The sequence below is a fragment of the Trachurus trachurus genome (genome assembly GCF_905171665.1).
Source record: "Trachurus trachurus genome assembly, chromosome: 21".
Classification (NCBI taxonomy): domain Eukaryota; kingdom Metazoa; phylum Chordata; class Actinopteri; order Carangiformes; family Carangidae; genus Trachurus; species Trachurus trachurus.
This window is the reverse complement of record NC_139899.1, coordinates 22264061-22287839: the sequence shown is the minus strand read 5'-3', so window position 1 is coordinate 22287839 and position 23779 is coordinate 22264061. Positions and strand designations below refer to the sequence as shown.

At 43.2% G+C, this 23779-nt stretch overlaps 1 protein-coding gene across 1 annotated transcript in view; it reads left to right on the top strand.

Annotated features, from left to right (window-relative positions):
- Positions 1 to 14596: 14596 nt before the first annotated feature.
- The window catches only part of LOC311004637 (phospholipid-transporting ATPase IH-like), a 37362-nt gene continuing 28179 nt past the window's right edge, over positions 14597 to 23779 (top strand). The window contains exon 1 of the mRNA XM_083996789.1: positions 14597 to 15113. Within this exon, the coding sequence (XP_083852915.1) occupies positions 15075 to 15113 (39 nt within the window). The 5' untranslated portion in view covers positions 14597 to 15074. The remainder of the gene's footprint in view (positions 15114 to 23779) is intronic.

The window sequence follows — 23779 nt, the reverse complement described above, 5'->3', positions numbered from 1 at the left end:
ATGTATTAATTTCAAGGCCTAAATGTGCCCTCAATTATTTTACCATTGCCCCTAAGTAATTGATTTTGGGTGGAGAAGGAGACGTGGAGGGGGGAGAGAGGGGGGTAATCTGTGTTGATGTTTGAAAACTGCAAAGCCAACAAATGGAAAATAACTGACAGCATAATTGCTATGAGTGATGTAACCTTGCTTTTATTGATTTTTTTTTCATGACATAAATTGTTTCACCGTTTTCTGTGATAATTTAAATTTTGTTCACTCACTTAGCCCGACGGTCTGTCATCGACTGGTTCAGGTGTGTGTGTGTGTGTGTGTGTGTGTAGCCGAACGCACAAAGAGGAACACTTGTGAGACTCAAGTCCAGCATCTGTGTGTGTGTGTGTGTATGTGTGTGTGTGCACGCTGAGGTGCAGACTCGGTGAGCAGACACAGACAGAGAACGTGTACAGAGACTAGATAATGAGCATCTCAGGTGACTACATGCAGTGATTACCAGGTTGCTGGTGTTATAGGAACTATATCACATAAACATACACTCCCACTCTGTGCACACTTATTCAGACACACACATATGCACACACACACACATACACACACACTCTTGAGAGATCCTTGGTTATCACACCCTTCCAGATTGTTCTGAACTACTTATGGAAAACACACACACACATCTCAAGATGTGGCCACACTTGCCAATACGAGCCCAGTGTTAAGAACAGTTGTTGTCGTTGTCGTCGTGTGGTTTTTTTTTAGCATCTCTAAATTCCTAGCGTTGCTAAGGTGCTTTGGGAGGGGATTAACAGAGGCTGGCGCCGATGAGCAAGCCTTGCAGATTTCCAACCAGCAGGAAAAAGACAAAGAAAGAGGGGAAAGGAGGAAAAACAGCAGAGGGTTAGACAACAGGGAAATGGCAGTAACAGCTTGTGTAAACATGATGACTTGAGAGAGGTAAAGAGGTAGAAATGAATGAGCGCTGAGCAATGGAAAGTGAGACTAAATAATAAGTGTCCTAAAGAAAGAGGAGGCCTCAACTTTCACTCAGACGAGGTAGAGGACACTCTCTCTCTCTCTTTTGCTTCTTTTCCTCCACACAGCTACCAAAAAACATTTTCCTCACCCCTTCGCCTCCCCATCTCCTCCTCGCTCTCTCTTTTCATGTGCTCTCTCAACCCTCTCTATTTCCTCTCTCTATCTCTTTATTCCCCCCAAGGGCAACAGTTTCAGATCCAGACACTTTTGTCTCTCTTTCTCCCTGTCACAGCTTCAAACAGCGCCGGCGATCAGGTCATAGTGATGTGCCCGGAGCGTGAGTGACTGCGGCGTCTCAGGTGAACATCTCCCAGCGTGTCCTTGATGACACTCTCTCCCTTTCTCCCGTCTCACTGCTTTTAATTAGTGTAGTGAGTTGTGAAGGCAGCAAAGACAGCTGAGCCACATTTATCAATTATCGACCTGTTCGTATAAGTACCTCAGTGGCGGGAGAGTGTGAAGCTTTTAATATTTCTGCTGCTGGAGGAAGAAGAAAAAGGGGAAAAAAAAACACACAATTACACATGAACTGACCTTGGGTTTTCACTAAATCCCTCTGGATACATGCTCAGACAGAAATCAGAGTGTATTTTTCTAAGAGTGAAATCTCCATTAGCCCCGAGAACGTGCACCAAAGGGAGGGAGGTCCACATTGCTTTTCTTTGAATCCTCTCCTCAGGCTCAGCTTCTCAGGTAGAGTGTAACTGGATGCGATCTGTTTGTGGAATACAAGGCACTTGACCAAGGGCCAGCGCTGCTCCTCCCTCGTCTCCCATCCCATCCACCTCCCTCCCCTATCCTTCCCCTACCTGGGTCAGGTTACCCCTCCTCAGCCCCCTCTACTCCCCTCCTTCTCCTTTTTCTTTTCCTTTCCTTTCCTTTCCTTGAGTGGTGGCAGGTAGTGTGTTTTTGCAGCCGCATCGGTGTCTGTCTTGTCTGCGGATGTTGAAAAGCATGTGTCTGTATGTTTGTACTCTACCCCAGACAGGTGTTTATGAGTGACTCTGTTTTGGGCCCCGGCAGCTGCGGGGGCTCCTGTCCTGTAACTGTGCCCCCGCCTCGGCCCCGCGCTGGCTAATGTGACTGCAGGTTGGCTGGAGGTGCGGAGGCGGCTGTCTTTCAACCACTGATCCCCTCAGAACTACTCATCTGATCAGGCTGTGTGGAGCTACGCTTCACGGCTGCCGGGGTCACACAACCCAACCCTTTGGGGTCAACCAGCTAATTACAGACCCTCTGTGTCCTCTGTCTCTGTCACCACCGGGGATATGGGGAAGGTGGGGCGAGGAGAGGAGAGGAGAAGCCTGAGAGGAAAGAAAGAAAGGGAGAGAGTATTGACTTAGACATCACAAGGTCAACAGTGAGTATAACCAAGCTCTACACTTTACCCCGCTCCTCATCTGCTCCCCCTTCACTTCACTTCTGTGAACAGTGGAGGAGTGTGAGGCTCTGGTTTGCAGCATCTTACGGTCACACCCTTTCCAGCCCTCGGGCGGAGATAGAAGCTCAGACCCAAGAGACCAGAGCTGCGTCAGTGTGTGTGTGGATTAACGTATCAGCCTCCCACTAACTTTATATTCCAAGACTGTGCCAGTTCCTGTCTTCCTTTCTTGTCTTTGTTTGTTTTCACTTTTAAGAAATCCGCTCCATCGTGACATCTCATGGCGCGACGAGACGAGTCGGTCTAGTCTGACCTCGCTCTGGCTCTGACCACGTACTGGCTCAACTGGGATTTGAATTGAAGGATGCTGCAGACTGGTAGCAGACATAAAGAGAGAAAACATACAGCGCGCATACACACACACACACACACACACACACACACATGTGCAAAATATGGTCCAACCACTATTACATTATATTAGGCTGCGGGTTCATTAATCACAAATGCGAGGGCTTCTCAGCCAACGTAGGAAATTAATCAAAAAATGGGACATTAATCACATGCATGAACAGCAGTAGTTACACCTGTGACAATGCCATCTGATTTAAACGCGTTACTCCAGACTGAGTTAATGATGCCACCCAGGGCCAGGAAAAGCAACCTCTCTGCGATCACTGAAACAATAATGCACTAACTATGAAGCAATTTTCTCACATGTAGTCGAGGGGTATGCCGATGCACGTTGCACAGGGGTCAGTGGGTGTTGCAGCAATTACCAGGTGCAGCTTTTTCCGCACAGCTTGACCACTGGGTTTTTCAATCTGACTGTTGAAATGTCTGTTGAAATTGTATTAGTCATACCTCCTTTTTTTTTTTTTCTTCCCTTCGACAATTTTGGCTCTGATAAAAAAATAGATTTTTTGTACATTTGGAGCAAAATACCCCAAAAAAAGTTTGTGTCGCTGTGGTCTGGTTTGTAAAGATGCAGAAGTGTCAGAGATAGAGAGAGAAATTAGGAAATCCTCAAGCAAACCCTGCATGTGTGGTTACACTGCCCTCTTTTGAATGCACTGCAGTGTGTCCCAGGGATCTGCTGCAGGACAGAAAATCTGAAAATAAAGGCAGAGATGTCAAGTTGATATATAGACATTTTTACCAATTGAAGGTGATTCGAAATGAGACTGAACAACAACAAAAAAACCTTTGATAACCAATCATGATATCATACCAAATGCCATAAAGCTATAGTCCAGTTCTAATTGAAATTATATGGCAGTAATTTTATTACATACTGTATGAACACTATTTAACCTATGTAGTATATTTGTCTTGTACCCAAACTGCAAAATCGTCCGTTTTATCCCACACAAAAAGAAAAAGGCTTCAGAGGAAAGAAGTTCTTTGTTCATTCAAAACGCAGCTGAAATCTGTTGTAGGTGAAAGATGTTCAGAGCTCGAGGGCACTTATTTGTTTCTGTCCTTGTACACAAAGGAACACAGTTATAGCAAATCTAACATTATGAATAACTAACTCAGATTTTTATTAAATCATCAGTTCAATGCAGTTCTGTATACGCAGCGTCGTTTCTAAAGAGACCATGCATTTAAATTTGATCCTCTAAGACATTGTGTTATTCTTACATAGATTTGGAGAGCTGCTCAGCACACGTTGCGGTATCAGTGAATACAACACCACAAACTCAGTGACACATAAAACATTTGAATAAGAAATATAAAATATGTTCCATGGAAAAAATATATATAGTTGGTCCACTATTTGAATCTGTTTAGAAAGGCCTTGCTTTCACTTTTATCCATTCACACAAAAATCTATGCAATCAGAGAATAAAACCAATTAATTAAAACAGGAAGTTCAAGTGATAATCGAAATGTAGTCTTTATCTAGTTTTTTGACAATATGAGAAAAAATTCTATTGGAAAAGATGAAACCATGACAATTTATTGGCTGTGAGATTTCAACACACAGTGCGTCAAAGAGAAATGATGGTGGAAAAAAATATAAAAACTCAGTCAAGAGCCTCAACACAATGAACTTTTGAGTTCACAGGGAGCTCCCTTCCTTTAGTCCTCAAACACAAAAAGTGCTCAGCAGAGCACCTTTCTTTGAAAACCTGTGGAAGTGTTTTTATTAAGTATCACATCAAGCAAGCATGAAATGACCTTTAGCTTTATTCAGGTGAGCTGTGAATGAAATTGTAGGTCTAGTGGTGCTTCTTTGACTGCAAGTAGAGGTAATAATGAAACAATTAAATACATACAGTGGCTGTAATATCATTTGGTGGGCCCTGTGATAAATTCCCCGTCTTCTTTGGAACATTTCGCGGCGTCCCTGAGGCTGAAAAATCGAAATGTTTCAGCCAGGATCTCTTGTAGCTCCGCTCCGCTCGCTCTCCTCTCTTTACGGCCGCTGCACTGTTCTCTGACCCCTGCAGTCTGACAGGCAGCTCTGATAAACTCATATCACACATGGCAGGGAAACCGAAGACCTGGCCTAATTAGCAGGCGCGGCGAGAATGATGAGGAGAGCGAGGGGGAGAGAAAGAAAGGAGGGAGAGAAGATTGAAAATCAAAACGAGGAAGACTTTATTAACAGAGCTGCTGACCCCTGGTTATTTATTCATGGCATCACTAAAGAAGACTTTGAGGCAGAGCGCCGTGCCAAGTTCCCAACAACCACCATGTGCCTTCTCGCTGTTTTGCTCCTGATAGGCTGCTAACCATTACAAACTACCCTGTCTTTATTCCTCTCCTCCTTTTCCCTCTCTCCTTTTCTCTCCCTCTCTTCACATACTGACATACATGCACTTGACACCTTCCTCAGTAGACTTACCTGTCCAGGTATTCCAGTGATCCAGGCCAAGCCTTGTCAGGTGGAAGAAAGTCTATCCCAGGGCGGAGACAGGAGGGGGAGGAGGAGGAGGAGGAGGAGGAGGAGGAGGAGGAGGAAAGGGGAGGAAGGGGGGAGTTGCAGTAAGTCTAGCCGCTGGTGGAGTGGAGGAGGGAGGAAGAGGACCAGAGACAGGGGGCAGGTAAAGGGGATCGTGTTCAGGCTCCTGGGGACAGGAGGCTTGGCGTGGCACCACACTGCCCACCCAACATCAACACTCTCAGGTTGCCTGACTGAGATGGGCCAGATAATCACCCGCTCTCCACAGGGACCATCTGGAGGCAGGGAGGCAGGGAGGGAGGGAGGGAGGCGAGGGCCATATTTTATTTCCATAAAACATAAATTCACTCATTGGCTGGCACAACAAAACAAAAAAAACAATAACACTCCTTTTTCTTTTTACCATAAATCAAATTCACAGAAAAAGAAGAAAAAAAAACCAACAGAAAAAAAACCATCCACACTCACATGTGATGCCCAGTGATGGAGAAAAACATCGCACACGTGTTCATGGTCGCAGCAGCGTTTTCCCCCCTGATCTCTGAGTGTCTCCGGTTTGATTGACGCTCCTATCCCTGTAGAGATCAGAGGACAGCCACTGTGATTATCATCTCACAGTGGTAACCGAGACACCCCTAATCCCATAATAATCCTTCACAGTCAGTCAGCACACGAGTATCCTGACCTCCTGCAAAGAAAACACGTACACACACACACACACACACACACACACACACACAGACATTTAACACTTACTTAGCACATACACACATCTGTGAAGAAAACAAATATTAAACCGTTTGACACTATTTTGTGGTGTTTGCAGCTCTAATGAACGTAAACACAGAGCAGATAGATACTCCACTTAAAGCTGCGGCCACGTCCACTGAATATATTCACTACTAATATGCAACAGAGCTGCTGACACATTTATATTATATTAAGATTGTGAAAAGATATTTGTACCTGTGTCCTATTTGTCTATTTATCAGCAGGTCAAAATGTTGAAGGGTCAGTAAATGTTGGTGCTGCTCCGGTTAAAGAGGCCGATCCAGGATTCTTTCATCACTTTTATTAACGTTGCGAGGTCAGGCATTATTTTATTTTTTATTTTGTATTTTTTAACATCTTTGTATTGTTTGGCCTTGGCAGAGGTATGCGCTCCAGTGAAAAATTAAAACCTTTAGTCGGCTCAATGCTACTTTGATTATTAGGCAAACTGTGCAATCTGGTTTTATTATTTTCTGGTGACTTGCAGCAGACAGGTGTTTACATGTAATTTCTTTTTTTCTTTCTTTTTTTTAATTAGAGAAGGTGGGAAAGGGCATGATTTGTTTCAGGTTCACATTTACAAGGGTGCAGAGGGAGGTCAGACCATTTATTAGACACATTTCTGCTTCTCTTCATTAATGACCTGTTTAAGCCTCTGACCTGTGTTTATTTATCCCTCTGTATATGAGCAGCAGCACATGCACGTTAGAGTCTGTCACTGTGAAGCAGTGGAGTGAGCGATGTCTGCTGCTTCGCTTGAAGAAGTGAAGTCCTGTAACTGCAGAGAGATGCGCGCGGCGGGGGGTCGGGGAGTCAGTGGTTGTCATTGTTTAACAAGCTGTTTCAGCTCTGTTCTATAGACAGGAAAACTGCAGACTGTAGACAGGACAAAGAAAGACCCTGCAAGTGTGTGTGTGTGTGTGTGTATGGTAATAACACATACAGACTTGTGTGTGCCCCTTCAACTTGCTAACATGGTTAGCAAGTTGAAGGGGCACACACCCTATGCACACTCAGTGGGGGGTCTAAATGGGGTTATTATTTCACCTCCTAGGAAGAAATTGGTCGCTCTGGTTTAAATGACTCTTTTTTTCCCTCTTTTTTCTTTTTTGCAAAGTGTGCCATAGTGACATTCTTTATATCCAGATATACAAAATATCCTGTGATTACTTCTGACAATTTAAATGGTATTACAATACTTGAGCATTTGATATCCCCGCTGTTCTTTTATGCCTTGCACTCCTGTCATTCTTTGGGTGGATTAATCATGATAAAGTTTTCTCAAATCTTTTTTTTTTTTTTTGATTTCTCCGTGAGCACATCACAGTAAACACAGAGAGGAGAGTCATGATGGCGACCTGATGCCAGCAGTAGACCTAATTAATATCAAAAATATACTAGGTATGTGTTTGCACTTGTCACAAAGACGCAGAGCCATCATCATTTCTCAGCACATAATATCCAAAGAAATGAAAACTCAGAGACGCCTGACTGTATTATCGTCCATGTGGAAACGCAGAAATTATCTGCTCACTGTATAATGATCCAAAAATGTGTGAGAACATTATTTATTTTTCTGCTTGTGGTGAAAAAAAAAAAACGACATAAAATGTGATAATGTATTATCATGTTAAAATGCTTCTGAATTTTCAAATCACCTTTTGTCTGCTGCTGTTGCTGTGACATTTTTTTTCAATGTAGCTTTTGAATCTGATCTCAAAAGTAAACATGGCTGATGAAAGCAGCAGTCTGAGGTAAAGATGGTCAAAACGCCCATTTATAATAAACGAGCAGCTGTGTGGACTTACCTTCGTATTGTAAACATCTGCAGAAGATAAGACTGCTGGCATTTTTCCTGACATTCGTGATTCTGAATTTTAGATCCACTCCACAGCTGCAAGAGTTTTAATCTGGCCGTTATAATTATGTCATCCAAACACTTTGAGCGTCACATTAAGAACGATTTCCAGTGACTTTGAATCATTTTATCTCCACAAATCTCTTTTTGATTGCATTTTTTCCCTCCTAGAATACTGAAATTATTATTCAGTCCTGTTTGTTCTGTTCCTTTTTATTGGTTCCTGCTTTTGTGTTTCTTTTTTGAAACCTGCAACTGTTCATTGCACCTGCATTTCCAGATTTAATCTACAAAACATGCCTTAAATGGAGTGGGCATTGGGCAACAAGATGACTGTATATTTGATAATCTATATATTATGGCACGTAATTGACCTGTAGAAATCCAGTAAATATGTGTTCTGGGTAAGGTAAATGTGTTTCACGGATATTTGTATTTACATGTGCATTCTTACTCATAATAACAGCCTGTATCAGATGCTCAGTGTTACTTTGTCGCGCTGTCCTCCCTCTTTCCTGTGTGTCAGGTACACACACAAATATACACAGACTCACTCTGGCAAGAGTGCACAAGCTCACTAACACCACAGGATATCACATTTTTATGAGTGGTCTCAGTGGTGTAACTACAGTACACATCCGTCTCTTCTGCATTAGCATGATAGATGTATTTTTCATGCTGCCATTAGTGCTGGAGCAGTATGCTGTGCAAGGCTTGTGTATGCTAATGTGCCCCCTCACACCTGCAGTTTCCAATTACACCTGAGGAATGGCGCCAAGACTCAGTTTGCAGCCACCAGCAATAATATGAGTAATGGCAAAATTACACAAGCCCTTTGTAGAAAATTGGGGGAAAAAAAGAATTAGAAATCATTCAAGAGGGGGGTAGGAGAGGGCATGGAACAAGAGGCAGGAAAGAGAGGTGGAGGCTGAAAGAGAAAGAAGAAGTGTGAGGAGGAGAGAGGAGAGCCATGCAGGGGCTCCTCTTTTTTCCTTCCCTTGAAACTTTTGTCAACCCCACTCCCTCTGAGCGTTTATTTTACCACAGCGTGTGGAAAGGTCACAGCCAGAGCATCGTCAGCTTTGGATGCTGGATGCTGGATGCTGGATGCTGGATGCTTCCCTAACTACAGCACAGTCTGAGACAAACACAGAGATGTGAGATGAGACAGAAGAAAGGGCCCAGAAGTCTCCAATTAAACACATTTAAACTTGCTCCTCTGCATCATCTCAATGATTTCAGCGCTCTGGGGTTCGTGGCTGATTTTGTCTTTCTTTCTTTCTTTCTTTCTTTCTTTCTTTCTTTCTTTCTTTCTTTCTTTCTTTCTTTCTTTCTTGTCAGCTACAGGCACATGGAGGCAGCTATGTTTTCCATTTCTTCTCCTCTCCCTGCTCCGTGCGCGCACAGCCAACTATGCTGATTAGATATTTGTTATGACCACGTGATGGAGAGACAGAGAGAGAAAGAGAGAGAGAGAGAGAGAGAGAGGCAGATGATACTTGATAGGTCTATTTTCTGCATGTTGAGCTGCAGATTGTGTGTGAGAGAGACAGAGAGGGAGAGAGAGGGAGAGAAAGGGAGAGGGAGAGTCAGACTGGGAGTATTAGGGCTCCTTGCGGCTGCTGGTCTTGATAACAGGGGGGCGGAAAAATCAATCACCCCCTTTGACAGCCGTGCGAGTTGCCCCGCCCTCTGTATTTCCCCCCTCCCCCCCCCCCCCCCCTCCTCTCTCCCCTCTCCCCTGCCTCTGTCTGCTTCTTGTCAACCTCTATCTGTCACTTATAGAAGATGATCTACACACAGTGAGGCTCCAGGAAAACCAAGCACATATGAGCAGCAGCAGACATGCCATAGTCTACATAGAGGCATATACACACACACACACACACACATATACACACACACATACTCAGGCAGGAGGCACCTGGAAAAGCCATGGCAGGATTAGTGAGTTGTTTGAGTTGGGTACAGTGAGGAACACATGTTCAGGTCACTGTCTCTCTGACTGAACTATGTTATTGCTCCAAACACTGTTCTTCTTATTATACTCCCCTCTCTGCTTTTCTTTTCTCTCCTTCTCCGTTCGCAAACTCCCCCTCCACTCCTCACCCACCCCTTTCTCTTTCTCTCCCTCATATCTGCACATGTGTGTTTGTCTGTGTGTGTGTGTGTGTGTGTGTGTATGTGTGTGCACAAGCTGAATATGTTTAAGGGGTGAGGAGGGGGGCACCAAATCCGTAGAGAGGACTTGGCAGTTGCTCTTCTCCCTCCCGCTTCATTGCTTTGGTCCTTCCCAAATCCTATTTCACGGTGCCAAGCATCCGCTCCCTGGGATCTCCACAGCTTCCATCTCCAGACGCAGGTTTAAGCCCCTCTCTTGGCACCCAGACTGGGCATGGAGAGAGAAAGCATGTGACGCATATAAGCACCGCCAGAGACACAAACACACCTATTATCTTTGCTCGGAGAGGGACTGGTGTCCTGCAGTGTTGTGCACAGTGCTTACTCACACAATCTTAGTCTCACAAGCTCCGTTTGCCACGTTTACCCACCTCTGACACGAGTCGAGAGGTCACATATAAACCCCATAAGCTGGTTCACTCTGATGCACATTCATTCAGTCATTCATTCATTCACTCACTTATTCATCAACTGAGTTAGTCAAGCAAACCCTCACACACAGAAACTCATTCAGTCAAGTAATAACAAATCAGTCTAATGTGGCCGTTGACACTGTTGAAGTTTCATGAATTAATAAACAGCAGACAAAAGACTATAGGCCTAATTGTCACCTTCTGTTAATTTGTTTTCCCGTGATACAGAGTAAACTCATGCTTTAACGGCCCTTCAATTACCACTAATCAAAGCAATTAATTAGCTGCCAAATTACCTGATTCCACACCAGCAGAGCCATGGGGCACATAGAGGCAGCGCCGCACCGAGGCTGCTGATGTGTTTTTGCGTAACGACCACTAGATGACACCAAATAGCTGAGATTACTGCACCTTCATCTTGGTTCATTTATCCTGCTGTCTCTTTCCTCTTTCCACATGACCACCTGTCACCAAAACATGTCTCTTGCTCTTGATTTTTAACAAATAATGCACAGATATCCTTTATAGATCTGCATCTATGGTTTGCAATTAAGCTATTTCTAAAAAGAAAGAAAGAGATGAGCTCAATGTTCCTATCACTTAAAAAAAAACATCTACTGTATCATAATTGGCATTTTTATTGAATAAACCTCCAATTATGTTAAATATATTTATATAAGTCATTCCATGGTTGAGATTTTTCTTTAGACTTTATTCATCTCTGTATGAAGCTCGCTCCTCTGGGATGTGTTACAGCATCTATAGGTTCTGTAGCTTGCAGGAAATGTTGCCAAATCCAAAAATGAAAGCAGTTGTTTTGTTTTTTGTTTTTTTTCACAAACCCTCACTCACACATATTATTTGTTTTTCTAGAGGCTGTGCATTGATATGGGGATAATTTATATCTACAGCATAATAGGATCCAGTGTTTTTGCTGACAGTAGCACAGAGTCAGCGTCTTGCACTGCAACAAGAGCTGCAGTGATTATGAGACACATGCAGAACTGAAGCTGGAAACCTGTTGGGGAGGAAAAAAACTCACAAGAAAGTTTAAGGTTTCAGCCAATATACAACATTCAGTCAGTATTAAACACTGGTAAGCTGAATATTTTCTCTTCCTCTAGTTCTGGTTCTTCTTCCTCTTCTACTACTGCAGTATTCCAGTAATTATCCATTTGCTGTTCACTTTTCTCATCTTATAAAGGCAGAGATTTTGATGCACTACTACTACTACAACTATGGAGCTTGTTCCACTGTTTGTCCTACCACACGGACGCAATTATACAACACCTCAAGATGTCTCTGCACTTTTCTCACGTTTATTTTGCTATTAAAAGCATTTAATGTACACGGTTGCCCATAAAGTTGGTACAACTTCCTCTTTTTATTCCTATTATAAAGACTAAATGTGGTTTAATTTCCACAGTGATATGTTTGGAAGAGATTGATCAATACAGTTTTCAGAAGATATACACACCATCTATCAAGAATAAATCACATTGTCACAGTCATTTCATTAGAGGAGGTAATTATACATATATATATTCCAACTTTATGGGCAACAATGTATACAGGAGCCTATACAGCAAGTATTTACATATCAGCCACATGTGCTTTTAATGAACTCTGTCACCTCCAAGTTCACACCAAGAGCCGATTAAGTTTTAAGTCATTGTTTCATTGTGTGCAATCAGAATATAACCAAGAACTTCTAGGCTAAATTAAAACAGAAACTAAGATCAACATTTTGGCAGTATCAATAGGAAAAACTGATACTGATAAGTCTGTGTTTTTCTGCAACATTTCCAAAAACCTGGAATGACGAAATATTACAAATTATTGTAGGATAAACTAGTTCAGTCCAACCAGCGTTAGGTGGGTTAGCATTGTGTTAGTATTGAGACCCTGCACCTTGACTAAATGACTTTTTTAGAATAAACATCCCTCATATTTCTGCAGCCATGCTTGTTTTCTTAAACGAACCTGACATTGCTTGATTTCTCTCTTGACCTTTGACCTCACTGTCTGACCATCTCTGTCTGTATACAGAAGAGAGTTTCCGCCAACACATGACTGACGGCAGCATGAGGAACGTAGCCCCAGTGCGCCTCTGCAGCCTCGTCTTGCTCACACATAGAAGACAGAAGGGAGAAATGAACAATGACCCAGTTCCTCCACTCAGATGGAAGAGTTATAGTAACTTAATCAACTATGTGTTAATCACAGCAGCAGCAGCAGCTGGTAAAGTGACGCCTGCTTAAGCTCTCCCAGTTTCCTCATCCTGTTTTTTTTATTTTTTATCTGTGTGGAAGAAAAAGTTAAGAAAAGAATAAGACCTATCTCTATGACATGACAATGACAGCAAGAACAACAAGCATAAACAAAGGCCATGTTGTAATCTGTCCACTGAGGCAGACTCATCATTAGACACTAAGTGCCCTGGGGTCTTGGGGGATGTAAACAGCAGCATCAAGCATTAGTAGGTCAGAGCTGAAAGTGCTGGATCCCCATGCATTATTAATAGTGTCTGTGCTAATTGAAAGTCATAACTCGGCAAATGAAACGTCTGGGGCAGACGCTACGCCCTGCTGCCCCGTTGCCACAGGATCCCCCCCCTGTATGGAGACGTGGTTAATTTCAGATTTTCTCCTGATAATAAACGCAGTTATATGAAGTTACATTGTGTGAGGACAGGGACACAAGATTGACAGGTTTGCTGTTGGGTGCGTCGCATGCAGCAAACATGAGACCTGTTACATAACACAAACAGTTTGTTCAGACTTTTGTCTAATCTGTTTTCTCTTCTTGGTGCATCTGTCTGTACATTTATTATATTCTGCTCAATGTTATCAAGACTCTTTGGCTCTTAAATGGAAATATGTCCTCGATGTTTTGTGTCAAATATAAACTCACCCAAACAAAGCATCTGATCATAATGCATAAATAGCATGCACGTCTATATTAATGGTTAATAAATAATTTACTAACTCTTTTAGAGCCTATGAAATCAATTATTAACAATACAATTGGCAGATTGGCAGATCAGTTTTGAGTAATGCACTCTTATTGTCTACTTACATAACAGTATAGTGTCAGGTAAAGGACAATGGTCAACCAGATAGTGCTCCATTACAAATATAGGCCCCACATTTAAAACTAAATTAAGTGAAAGTATAGAAATGTGTAAACAGCAGTTTGTTGTTGCAGTTGATTGAACTGGATCTCATTTTTGGTTATGACACTTTCACAACTTATGTTCTGTCCAACCAGCAGCCCAAGTCAAAAATGAATAGAGAATACTGTAACTACATTTAAAGTATTAAATTAAACGCAGCAAATCCCACAGATGGCTGGTGTTTTGACTTAAAAATGACTTATGGTTGTCAAATCATCCCCCAATACATTTTCTGTCAATCCTACAGAACATGAGCATGGTTTCATTCGAATGATTTATTATTGTACTATTAGTATTACATTTCATTTTCTATCATTGTTTTTAATGTTGTTTTGTATTACCTACATGTTCCTCTTAATTTTTCATTTGAACCACTTGGTGCATGTTCTGTCTTTGCTGTAAAACACCTTTTGCTATATTAATGGTATGAAAGATGTTTTACAAATAAAAAAGACATTTTTATTCTCATGTTTTATCACATCGTTGTGTTTTGTTTGCAAGAAATGTGTCAAATAACTGTGGAGTGGAGTTGTACAATGTGATATTAAAGTTTTGTACTGTCCTTTAAGTAGTAAAATCTACATCAACATTAGGTCTAGTCCTTGATTAAGTGTATTCCATCTCATATTTTGTTATTGCTGAGGAAACAATGTTAAACCATCATGTTTACACCTGAGTGTAGTTTGAGGACAGTGCCCGTTTTCCTTAATTCTGGGCAATGTGCGTGTGAAACTGTGGCCACTTCTTTTTTTAGTGCACTACTACACACTTTATATTCCGGGAGATGCGAGAAAACGCCATTGCGCATGCGCAGCGTAGTCATCTGACGGCTGAGCGCCGCTGTGGACGCTTCGCGCTGCCGCTACACCGAGGGCCACCGCCGGAGCACAGAGCCACAGGGACACACACACACCGACCGCGGTTACACAGGCTTGCGTGAATAAAACCCTCGATCCGACGGAGAGTTAAAGCGACGAGGACAGAGCCGCAGGTCTGGAGGCGTGTGTGTGTGTTTATGTGTGTGTCTATGTGTGTGTGTGAGTGGCGGAGTCTCTCCTGCAATGTAGCCAGCAGCAGCAGCAGCAGCAGCAGGCGCGTGAGTGTGGGTCGTTGTGGTCGCTCGGTCGCTGCATGGCTCTTCCCAGGGATGCCATGAAAATCAGAACAGCCGACTGAGAGACCGCTGCTCCTCCTCGCTATCACGGACACAGCGGCGGTGGCGGCGGCGGCGGCGGTCGTGGTGAGCAGCAGCGATGGATACCGGTGGAAAGAGCCACATTAGGTAGCGTTAACGAAGAGCCCAAAAGGAGAGCTGCACATCTCTGCTGCTGCACGTCTCGGAGCTCGTCTAAAGGATGGATTTCACCCGGCTCCGGAATATCATCAGCAGATTCGTAAGGGCCCCCCATCCGTCTGTCAACACTGTCACAACTGTAGCTCCAAGTGCACCATCATACAGTCTATATCTATATCTATCCATCTATATATACATATAGCCTAATGCATGTTTCATCTTGCTGTTATTGCATCTATGAAATGAGTTGCAGATTGGATTTGCTCTGAGAGGAGAAGGAGGAGGATGAGGATGAGGAGGGGTGTTATTGAGGGTGATAAACACGTTGTTCGTCTGCAATGATCAACATTTTCACTCCAGCTGCTTTTGGCCCTGGCCATTGACTGAGGGGGGGCTTTACAATGTTTTTTTGTGAGGCTGAATAGGGAATGTGCCAGTGGCTACAGATGCAACAGCGACGGCTGGTGAATGTGTGGAATAGAAATGAACTTGGCTGGCCCACTTAAGTTGTTTGAGTGAGCTACAGCATGCAGGCAGGCACACACACTATCGCATGGCTTCCCTCTCTGCTGCTGCTTGCCCTGGTCTGCAGAGGCAATAAATCCCAATCAGGGTTCAAAAGACAGACTTGAGAGGCCTTGCGAGGACTCATTGTGCAGCATTAGTTTGTGAACTGTTCCCACTTCCAGCCTGATGGAGCAGAAAGTTGTGCTGGTTAAACTAGAGGGTGCTCAGTCAGTCCACAGAGTGCATGCAGCAAATCATTATCTTTAATTGCTGATCTAGTCTTGATCGAGTCTGTGAGCAGGAAATATCCACATTATACCCAAAGCGGATGAAGCTGTATAACCATATTACTGGGTGGCGTGGTCCGACCAGGCCGGCGCCATCAGTATCTGCCAGAGCAGGAAGCAGCTGGCTTGTGGACAGCTGAATTGGGTGGAGAAAAGAAAAGAAAAGAAACAAAACAAAACAAAAAATTGTCGATAGAAACCAACTCTGACAGGCTCCCGGTGATACTCATCAGACCGGGCACATCTGGAGTATATCGACACATCTGCTGCACTCAGTCTGCAACCCTTTCATCTGACCTTAAACCTGGCTCAGGTGCTGTGAAGATAACTATCTGTGTGTGTGTTTTGGTTTGTTAGGATTGTATTCTACGCATTAGTGTGTGCGTGTGTGTGGTGGGCAGGTGACAGTGTGGAGGGAGCTTGACGGATGCTCCAGCAGGGCTAATATCAGGGGAAATCAGATCCACCATGGAGGCGGAGGAAGGAGGGATGGAGGGATGACACCCCCCCCCCCCCCCCCCCTCATCTCTCAACCTTTTCCCTTTGCATCCTCACTGGGAAGCAGACAAGGAATTAATCATTAATTTAATTATCCACATATTGATTTAGAATTGGACGGATGCTTGACGTATATCTCGGCCTCTGTTAACCCTGCATGCTGTAGCCTACAGTCTAGAACAGCTGCCTCCTCCTCCACAGAGAGTGAGACCGTAACACACGTAAGACCACAACATTACATCACGCGAGGTGATTAACATGTGATAAGCAGCAGGGTGTCTGAGCAGTTTCTCTGTAAACTCCCCCCCATCAAGGTCACCGGCGTCCGAATGTAGCCCATGCAGCCTTCAACGCTTTCACACTTTAATAAAAAAGAAAAGCTGAATCCGTAAATCACCCTCAGCCATTAAAGAATACAGGTCTGATTTAGTTCACTTTCCTCCACTGGGCAAGTTTATGAGCCTTTCACTTCATATCTTGTTCCCTTATTATCACCCTGTCATTGACTTGTGGCTTGTCCTTGGTGTATTTTTATGCGAGGGACATTTGTTGTGTGTCTCAACTCTGCCTTGCTTTGGGTTAGGTTTGTTTTAACGTCTCTATAAAAGTACAGCGTGTCAGACTTTTTCAGGGCGAGAGCGACAAAGTGCAACAGCCATGATGAAGGCTGACGACCGGGGCCATTAGTGTCTGACTTAAACAAACAGGAGCTAAGTGAAAATGAATATGAACAACTGATATATTTCTTTCAGGAAGGTAAAACATACGGTATGCCCCAAAAACGAAAGTTCAGAACAAAAGACAACAGGTGTATCTTTACTGTGACCTGTGTGTATATTTGAGATAATTTCATGATTTGGTTTTGACCACTGGTGCATGATCAGCTTTGCCTGATAAACTTTATTGTAACCTGCAGACAGAGACAGATGTATCCAGTGCAGCACTTTATAAATGAGAAGGAAATTACATTTTCTGAAGGTTTGCTGTGCTGCTCATACGTAATGTAAGCCTGTTGTCTGACTCCAGAAAAAAAAGCCTTTACACTTTGGTAAATCGTTTTTCTAAAGATAAATAAGGTGTCATGGCGTTTTGCAGTGCACGAAGTTTAAATGGGACATTTTGTTGCGTAATAACCTAAATCTGTTCAACTTTTCTCTCTCGGCTGGCATAAAAGAATGGCTAAGCCCTCATGCAATAAGATGTACAGTGTAAGAGGAGTGTGTCCGTGTCTGTGTGTGTGTGTGTGTGTGTGTGTGCTGTTGTCAGCAGACCCCAGGCCACGACACGACAAGAAGAGATTTTTATTTATAATGAGATTTATCTGGTAAATGACCTCCTGATGCGGTTTTAACTGATAATGGGTCTGTGAGTGAGGAAGTGTGAGTGTGTGAGTGTGTGTCTGTGTGTGTGAGCGTGTGTGTTGGTCAGTATCCACTGTCTCCACTGCCTTCTCTTCCGTGCCCTTTTTATCGACTGGTAGCAGTAATAATAGCGATGGCGTGATGGCTCAGACGGGCTCAAACCGTGAGAACCGCATGAGGTCATGATCTGGATCTGAACGATGCTTATATATGTTGGTGATGTTGTTATTAAAAAAAACACCTTCTATAGCTTCACTATCTACAATGTCCTTTTATATGAACATCTTACCTTTTATGTCACAGTCTTGTGATAACGGCGTTTCTTGATCTACATCAGCCTCGTGGCCACTCACTACGCTCTCCTGCCTCCGGCTAGATTTACCCTTGTCCCCCCGACCCCCCCCCCCCCCCTTCCCTCTGTCCTCACCCTCCTTTACATCTTATCTCTGAGTGTGTAACTGTTATTCTTGCAGAGACCTCTCACAACCTCAGCAGATAAAAGAGAAAGGCCAGCGATGTCCGCCTTTGATCAAAAAAAGGTGCCAGCAGGTCCCACAGAGCTTGAAGGGCTTTAGAAAGGTTTCTAGCAACTTTACAGCTCTTTGATTCCCCTGGCTGGTGTTGAAAGGCCGAACACAGCCGGCTGGATTACTGTTTACTACGCACTGCTACAAACGGTTAAGGGCAGTCTATTCCTGTCCCCCCCTGCCTGCCCCCTCCTCAGAGTTGGGCCCCCCCCCCCGGAGAAGAGACAGAGGATTTAGGTGAGAAAAACTCACAGGTTTTGTGTTTTGGGCCAAGCTTCGCCCGCCGGCCGGCCTGCGTGTGTGTGCATATCAGAGGCAACACAACCGCCATGCATTGGCGTGCGGCTTCGTAGGAGTGATTTCTGTCCCCCCCCCCCCCCACACACACACACACCACCACCACCACAGTGTGGCCCTGAGGACAGACGCTTCATTAGAAGGCACAGTTTCAAGCCTGTGTTAGCGTGTTGTCGGCGCTAAATGCAGACAAGATGAGAAAGAGAGGGTTTTTTAGGATGCAGATTACAGTGGTGGGAGAAAGAGGAGAGAGAAGAGAGGGAGGGGAGAGGAGAGGAGAGGAGAAGTAGCACAGCTGGATTAAAGACTTATGTAACAGTTGGATCACGGCAAGTCAAGTGGGAGAGGAAGCTAGGGCAACAACAGAATACACATTTTTTGTCATTTTAAAGTAATCTCCTCATATTTATCTTTTTATTTTTGTTGTTGATACTCAATTACATGCGTCCTCGGGGTGGGGGGGGCTTTTGTTGTCATGGATGGTGTGCGTACAGGCTGAAGGTCACTACTTTTTCCCACATTTCAAACCAAAACACTGCCACGTCTGTGTTTTTTCTGCCTGCACCTGTGCAACCTTTTCCCCATAATATTATTCCCTAATAAATAATTATAACAGCTAATGGCACTTACTTTCTCTTTGAGCTAAGTTCCCTCTCCTTATTTAATTAGTTTCTTCCTCGCTGCTGCTTTTGATGTTTTTTTTATTATTATTTCTTTGATTCTACTCTGCTCCCAAAAAAAAAGAAAAAAGAAAGGATTTTTAATAAGTCTGAGCTGAATGAAATAAAAGCACCCAAAAGATCCCAAGGATATTGTCTGGAGCAGCAACACTTGCATATTTCCCTTAAAATCTCATATCTTGTCAAATCCGGCCTCACAGCATTAAATTAAGGAGAAAATGTGACACATTTGATCTTCGGTCTATACATGACAAAGCCTCTGTGTGAAGCTGTTTTCTTTGTGTTTTGAATTTGCAGATGTAGTAGCTCCTGGCATACTGTGTTGCTATGGTGATTAATGGCAAATGAGTAGCAGCGGAGCGCATATTGAACAGGTAGCCTCCTTCCTTTTTAGCTGATCAAGGTCTCAAGGCTCCTTTCATCTTCGCCTAGTACTACGACAGACTTCACAGCTTTCGCTAATAAGTTATTGCATTTCTTTCAACTTTCCCTCCCAAAATTACACAGAGATGGTGTAGTATTGTGAACATGCTCTATTTTCTTCCATTTTAACGTTAAAAACTACCTTATAAATCAGTGAAACTTTTACATGAACAACATTAGATTGTGGCTATTCATAAATTCATCAAATGTAAAAAGTTATTTCCACTTTGCTGCAGCTGTGTGATGTTGTAACATGTAAATGAAAACAATCAAGTCACATAGCTAACTAATGCTATTCAGCTAGTTTAGTGCATCCTCCTTATAAATATACTTGTGTTATGTTTAGTGTAGGCTAATTTAAAGCTTTTACATTATACATAATCTTTTCATATTTTAGCCAGTAACATTCAATCTAAATGAGAGATAGTTACTGTATAGGTTGCAATTAGCTTTTAGCCCAGTTAGCTAAGCTAAAGCCACACCTTACAGTAAGGGAGCACACATATAGTAACAAATAATTTCCATGTGAGAACTAGTTGCTATTGTACAACTGTTTTATTTTGGTGAATAATTTAGTGTGAATTTGCATTTTGGTGACACATCCAGCCAGGCTTTGAACATGCTACAAACACTGAGAAGCCACAACTGGCTGCAGGGCTAAATGTTTAAGAAACCTTTCCATTTTCACATTTTAAATTCATCTCAATAATTTATAATTATAATATATACATTTTACAGTTATCATTTTATATTCTCCCATAATGTTGCCCATAAATGTTCTTGTGTAGCCATGTTTGTACTGTTGCTATTTTTTCTACATCTTCAGTCGAGCTGACATGAGGAGTTCATTAGAGAAGAGTTCAGTCAGAGGAATTTGATCTGTGAGTTAATGAAGGATACCTGCTCAACGAGCTTTGTGGCTCCGCAGCGCGGCATGGTGGCGACAGTGGAGGAGGAATGAGACATGACAATTTAATCAGGCCAGTTAATGGCGTGTACCTTTTTATTACACCTCCGTGATAGAAAGGACCCACATCAGGCAGCATGACAGCATGGATAGATCCTGGAAGTACCGGGGTCAAGGGTCACTTTTCCACTATGAGGATTTACACATACACGGTGCTGTAAAATGCAACAGAGCAATGTGTCTTAAAATGCTAGACAGGCTAAAAGCGGAAGCCGGGACAATAAATAGGAAAGCAGCATTTCAGATTTTAAAAATAGCAGACCTGCATCTGTTCTCTCTCATGAGCGTAAACAGTTGAAAAACATCTACTCAAGAGAGCGCAGCACCGTACAGTCTGAATCATGAAGGCAAAGTTGCAGTGGTAGGATGTTTCCTGTTATCAAATCCACCCTGTCATCGTTGATGATTGATGTAAGAGCAGTCTCTCTGTGAGGAGGCTGTTTCAGTGTTGTTAATAAAGACAAAGCCTCCATGTCCTCCAACCAACCAGCCGGCCACTTTGTCTGATGGAGCAGTAGAATGAAAAGGGAACAGTGGGCCGGGGGTTGATACGGATCAGTGAGGATTAATGATCAGATAACTACAAACCACAATGCAATCTCTCTGTCTTTCTCCATCCCTCTCCCACAGTCACACTGTCAGGGTGTGACACTCGCCAAGGCAGGAAGCAGTGCAGATACAGAGATGATGGGGTGAATGATGAAAACATGAAAATGTAGATTTAGAAAGTAAAAGTGTAAAGTATCAGATATTATGTTGACTTATATACAGATGGGAAATGTGGTAGAAATTGCTACGACGCTAATTAAATAAATATTACCAGGATTGATGTAAATCACAACTAGGGTTGTCAAAGTTGAAGTAAACTACTTTTTTTGATGCGTGATTAACATGCGTTGTGTCACATTGGCCTTTGGCCCAACCCGTAGTTTGAATCAGTTCCCAGGAATGATTCAGCTCATTGTTGCAAGCTAAACCATTTCTGCTAACAGTGGCCACTGGGATGACACAGTCATGTGATTATATGGGCTTTTTCTAATGCCAAATGCACCGAGGCCTTTAAGGTGTTTTCGGTATTGTATAATAATAAATTAATAATAAATAATTATAAGAAATAAGAAATACTTGAAAAAAATCTCTGTAAGATACTTTTTCAACAGGTAAAAAGGTCAAATTTGTGTTCAAAGCGGTTAACAGAGGTTAGGAAGGTATCAGTTCTGTGAGTCCTGGATGTCTTCCAGCGGCAGTAATCAACTTGGCTGTAACTCCTCGTGCTGCGTGCAGGTCAAGTTCTTATGTAAACAAAGCCATGTATCTGACATGTACTGTAGGCTACCTGCACGCCCCCCCAGTATAAATATCGTATGGCATCCTACATCTGGCCTCCCTAGCAAGGTTTCAAGTGACCGGCATGACTGGCAATCCACCGAGGAATTTACAGAACCATAGTTACCGTCGTAGCTTCTGGTCCGTTTCATTCCTTCCTGGCAGTAAACAAAGTGCCAGCAGTGTCACAAGGAACTGATACCCGCCTAGTAGTGTGAGCTCATAGAGGCCAGTGGAACGAGCCATCCCTCTTGCTACCGCCCAGGAGTCGGTCATATCCCTGCTTGACACACTACTTCGTTTGACAGCTTCAACAACCCCGTGGGAGAGCCTTTGTTCAGACGGTGCATGCCTCTTGTTCTTGACACTGTAGCACATGAACAGCTGTTCAGAGCTCCTACTGTAAGGCTCCATGTTGCCCGGCCTGGGCGTAACCAGTATGCTCTGTCACCGCCACCATCGACTGAAAAAGGAGAGGGCGATATGCCTCTAATTCAGTGGCTGGGGGATAAAATCTTCCATGGTAGGCATGAATGGCTGACAAAGACTGCATGGAGTTCACTCACACACTTTAGCTGTCGATAAAAACACCAGTTTTCATTGACATTTCCCTCAAAATCTCTTCTGTCATGGTTCAAAACGTAGCTTGCTCAAGGTTTGCAGGACCAGTGGCAAGTCCAAAGCTACCACATGTTCATGTGACACATGAACCGTTAAAGGGATAGTTCAACATTTTGGCAAATTGGCCCATTTCCATAATCCCTGTAGTCATAGCAGTAGGTTCGTTACCTTTAATTGTCAGTGCAAGCTATTTTTAGAACGGCGGAACAGAGCCGCGAGCTGCTCAGAGCTACGCTATGGAGGCTAATGGGATTTCTTGGTTTCCCTCATGAAACTCATCAAATACACAATCCAACAACTCCAAAACGCTCTGGTGGACAAGTTGTGACCTGCACATTCACCACTCTATGAGATAATAACAGAACGTTATGAGACAGAGTTGTTTTAGAGATAAATTCATGCAAAACCGCTGATGTGCGTTGCCTTCAGGTACAGTTTTTCATCAAGTAGTCTCTGTATTTACCTCGAAAACAACTCTGTCTCGTAACGTTCCGTTATTATCTCATAGCGTGGTGAATGTGCAGGTCACAACTTGTCCACCAGAGCATTTTGGAGTTGTTGGATTGTGTATTTGATGAGTTAGATGAGGGAAACCAAGAAATCCCATTAGCCTCCGTAGTGTAGCTCTGAGTAGCTCGCGGCTCTGCTCTGCTGTTCTAAAAATAGCTTGCACCGACAATTAAAGGTAACGAAATGAACCCACTGCTATGACGATAGGGATTATGGCAAAAAAAAAAAAACATACTGCCAATAACACAATATGTAGCATTACCATGTTTTATCAAATGCATAAAAGTGTTTAACTTGATACTCTTTTGGCACCTGTTGGACATGCAGTTGTGCTCCTACAGCTATTAGCTAATGTTGCAGGAGCTCAGTCGAAAAAGACAGAGGAGATGTACTGTAGCGGTGGCAGGAGAAAAGGACGAGCCAAGAGACGTTGAGGAGCATTAACAGCATCAGTAGCTGAGGGTGATGGATGTTTCTAAAAGAGGACAGCTGCAACGCAGTTTTATAGGTCACTCACACAATTATTGCTCTCTGATGTTGGACTGAGGACAGACCGGACACTACGCCGAGACATTATACCTCTTCAGGTTCAAAGAAGTATTACGAGATGTGACAGGACTAGTTGCTTGACATACGACACAATACGCAGACATCTTTGACATAACATCAAAACTTACTTCTCTACGTTCTGTTGAATGTTTTGAACTAAAATACTGACATTGCCGCTTTAACATGATAATTTTAGCTCCCTAACATGATGTT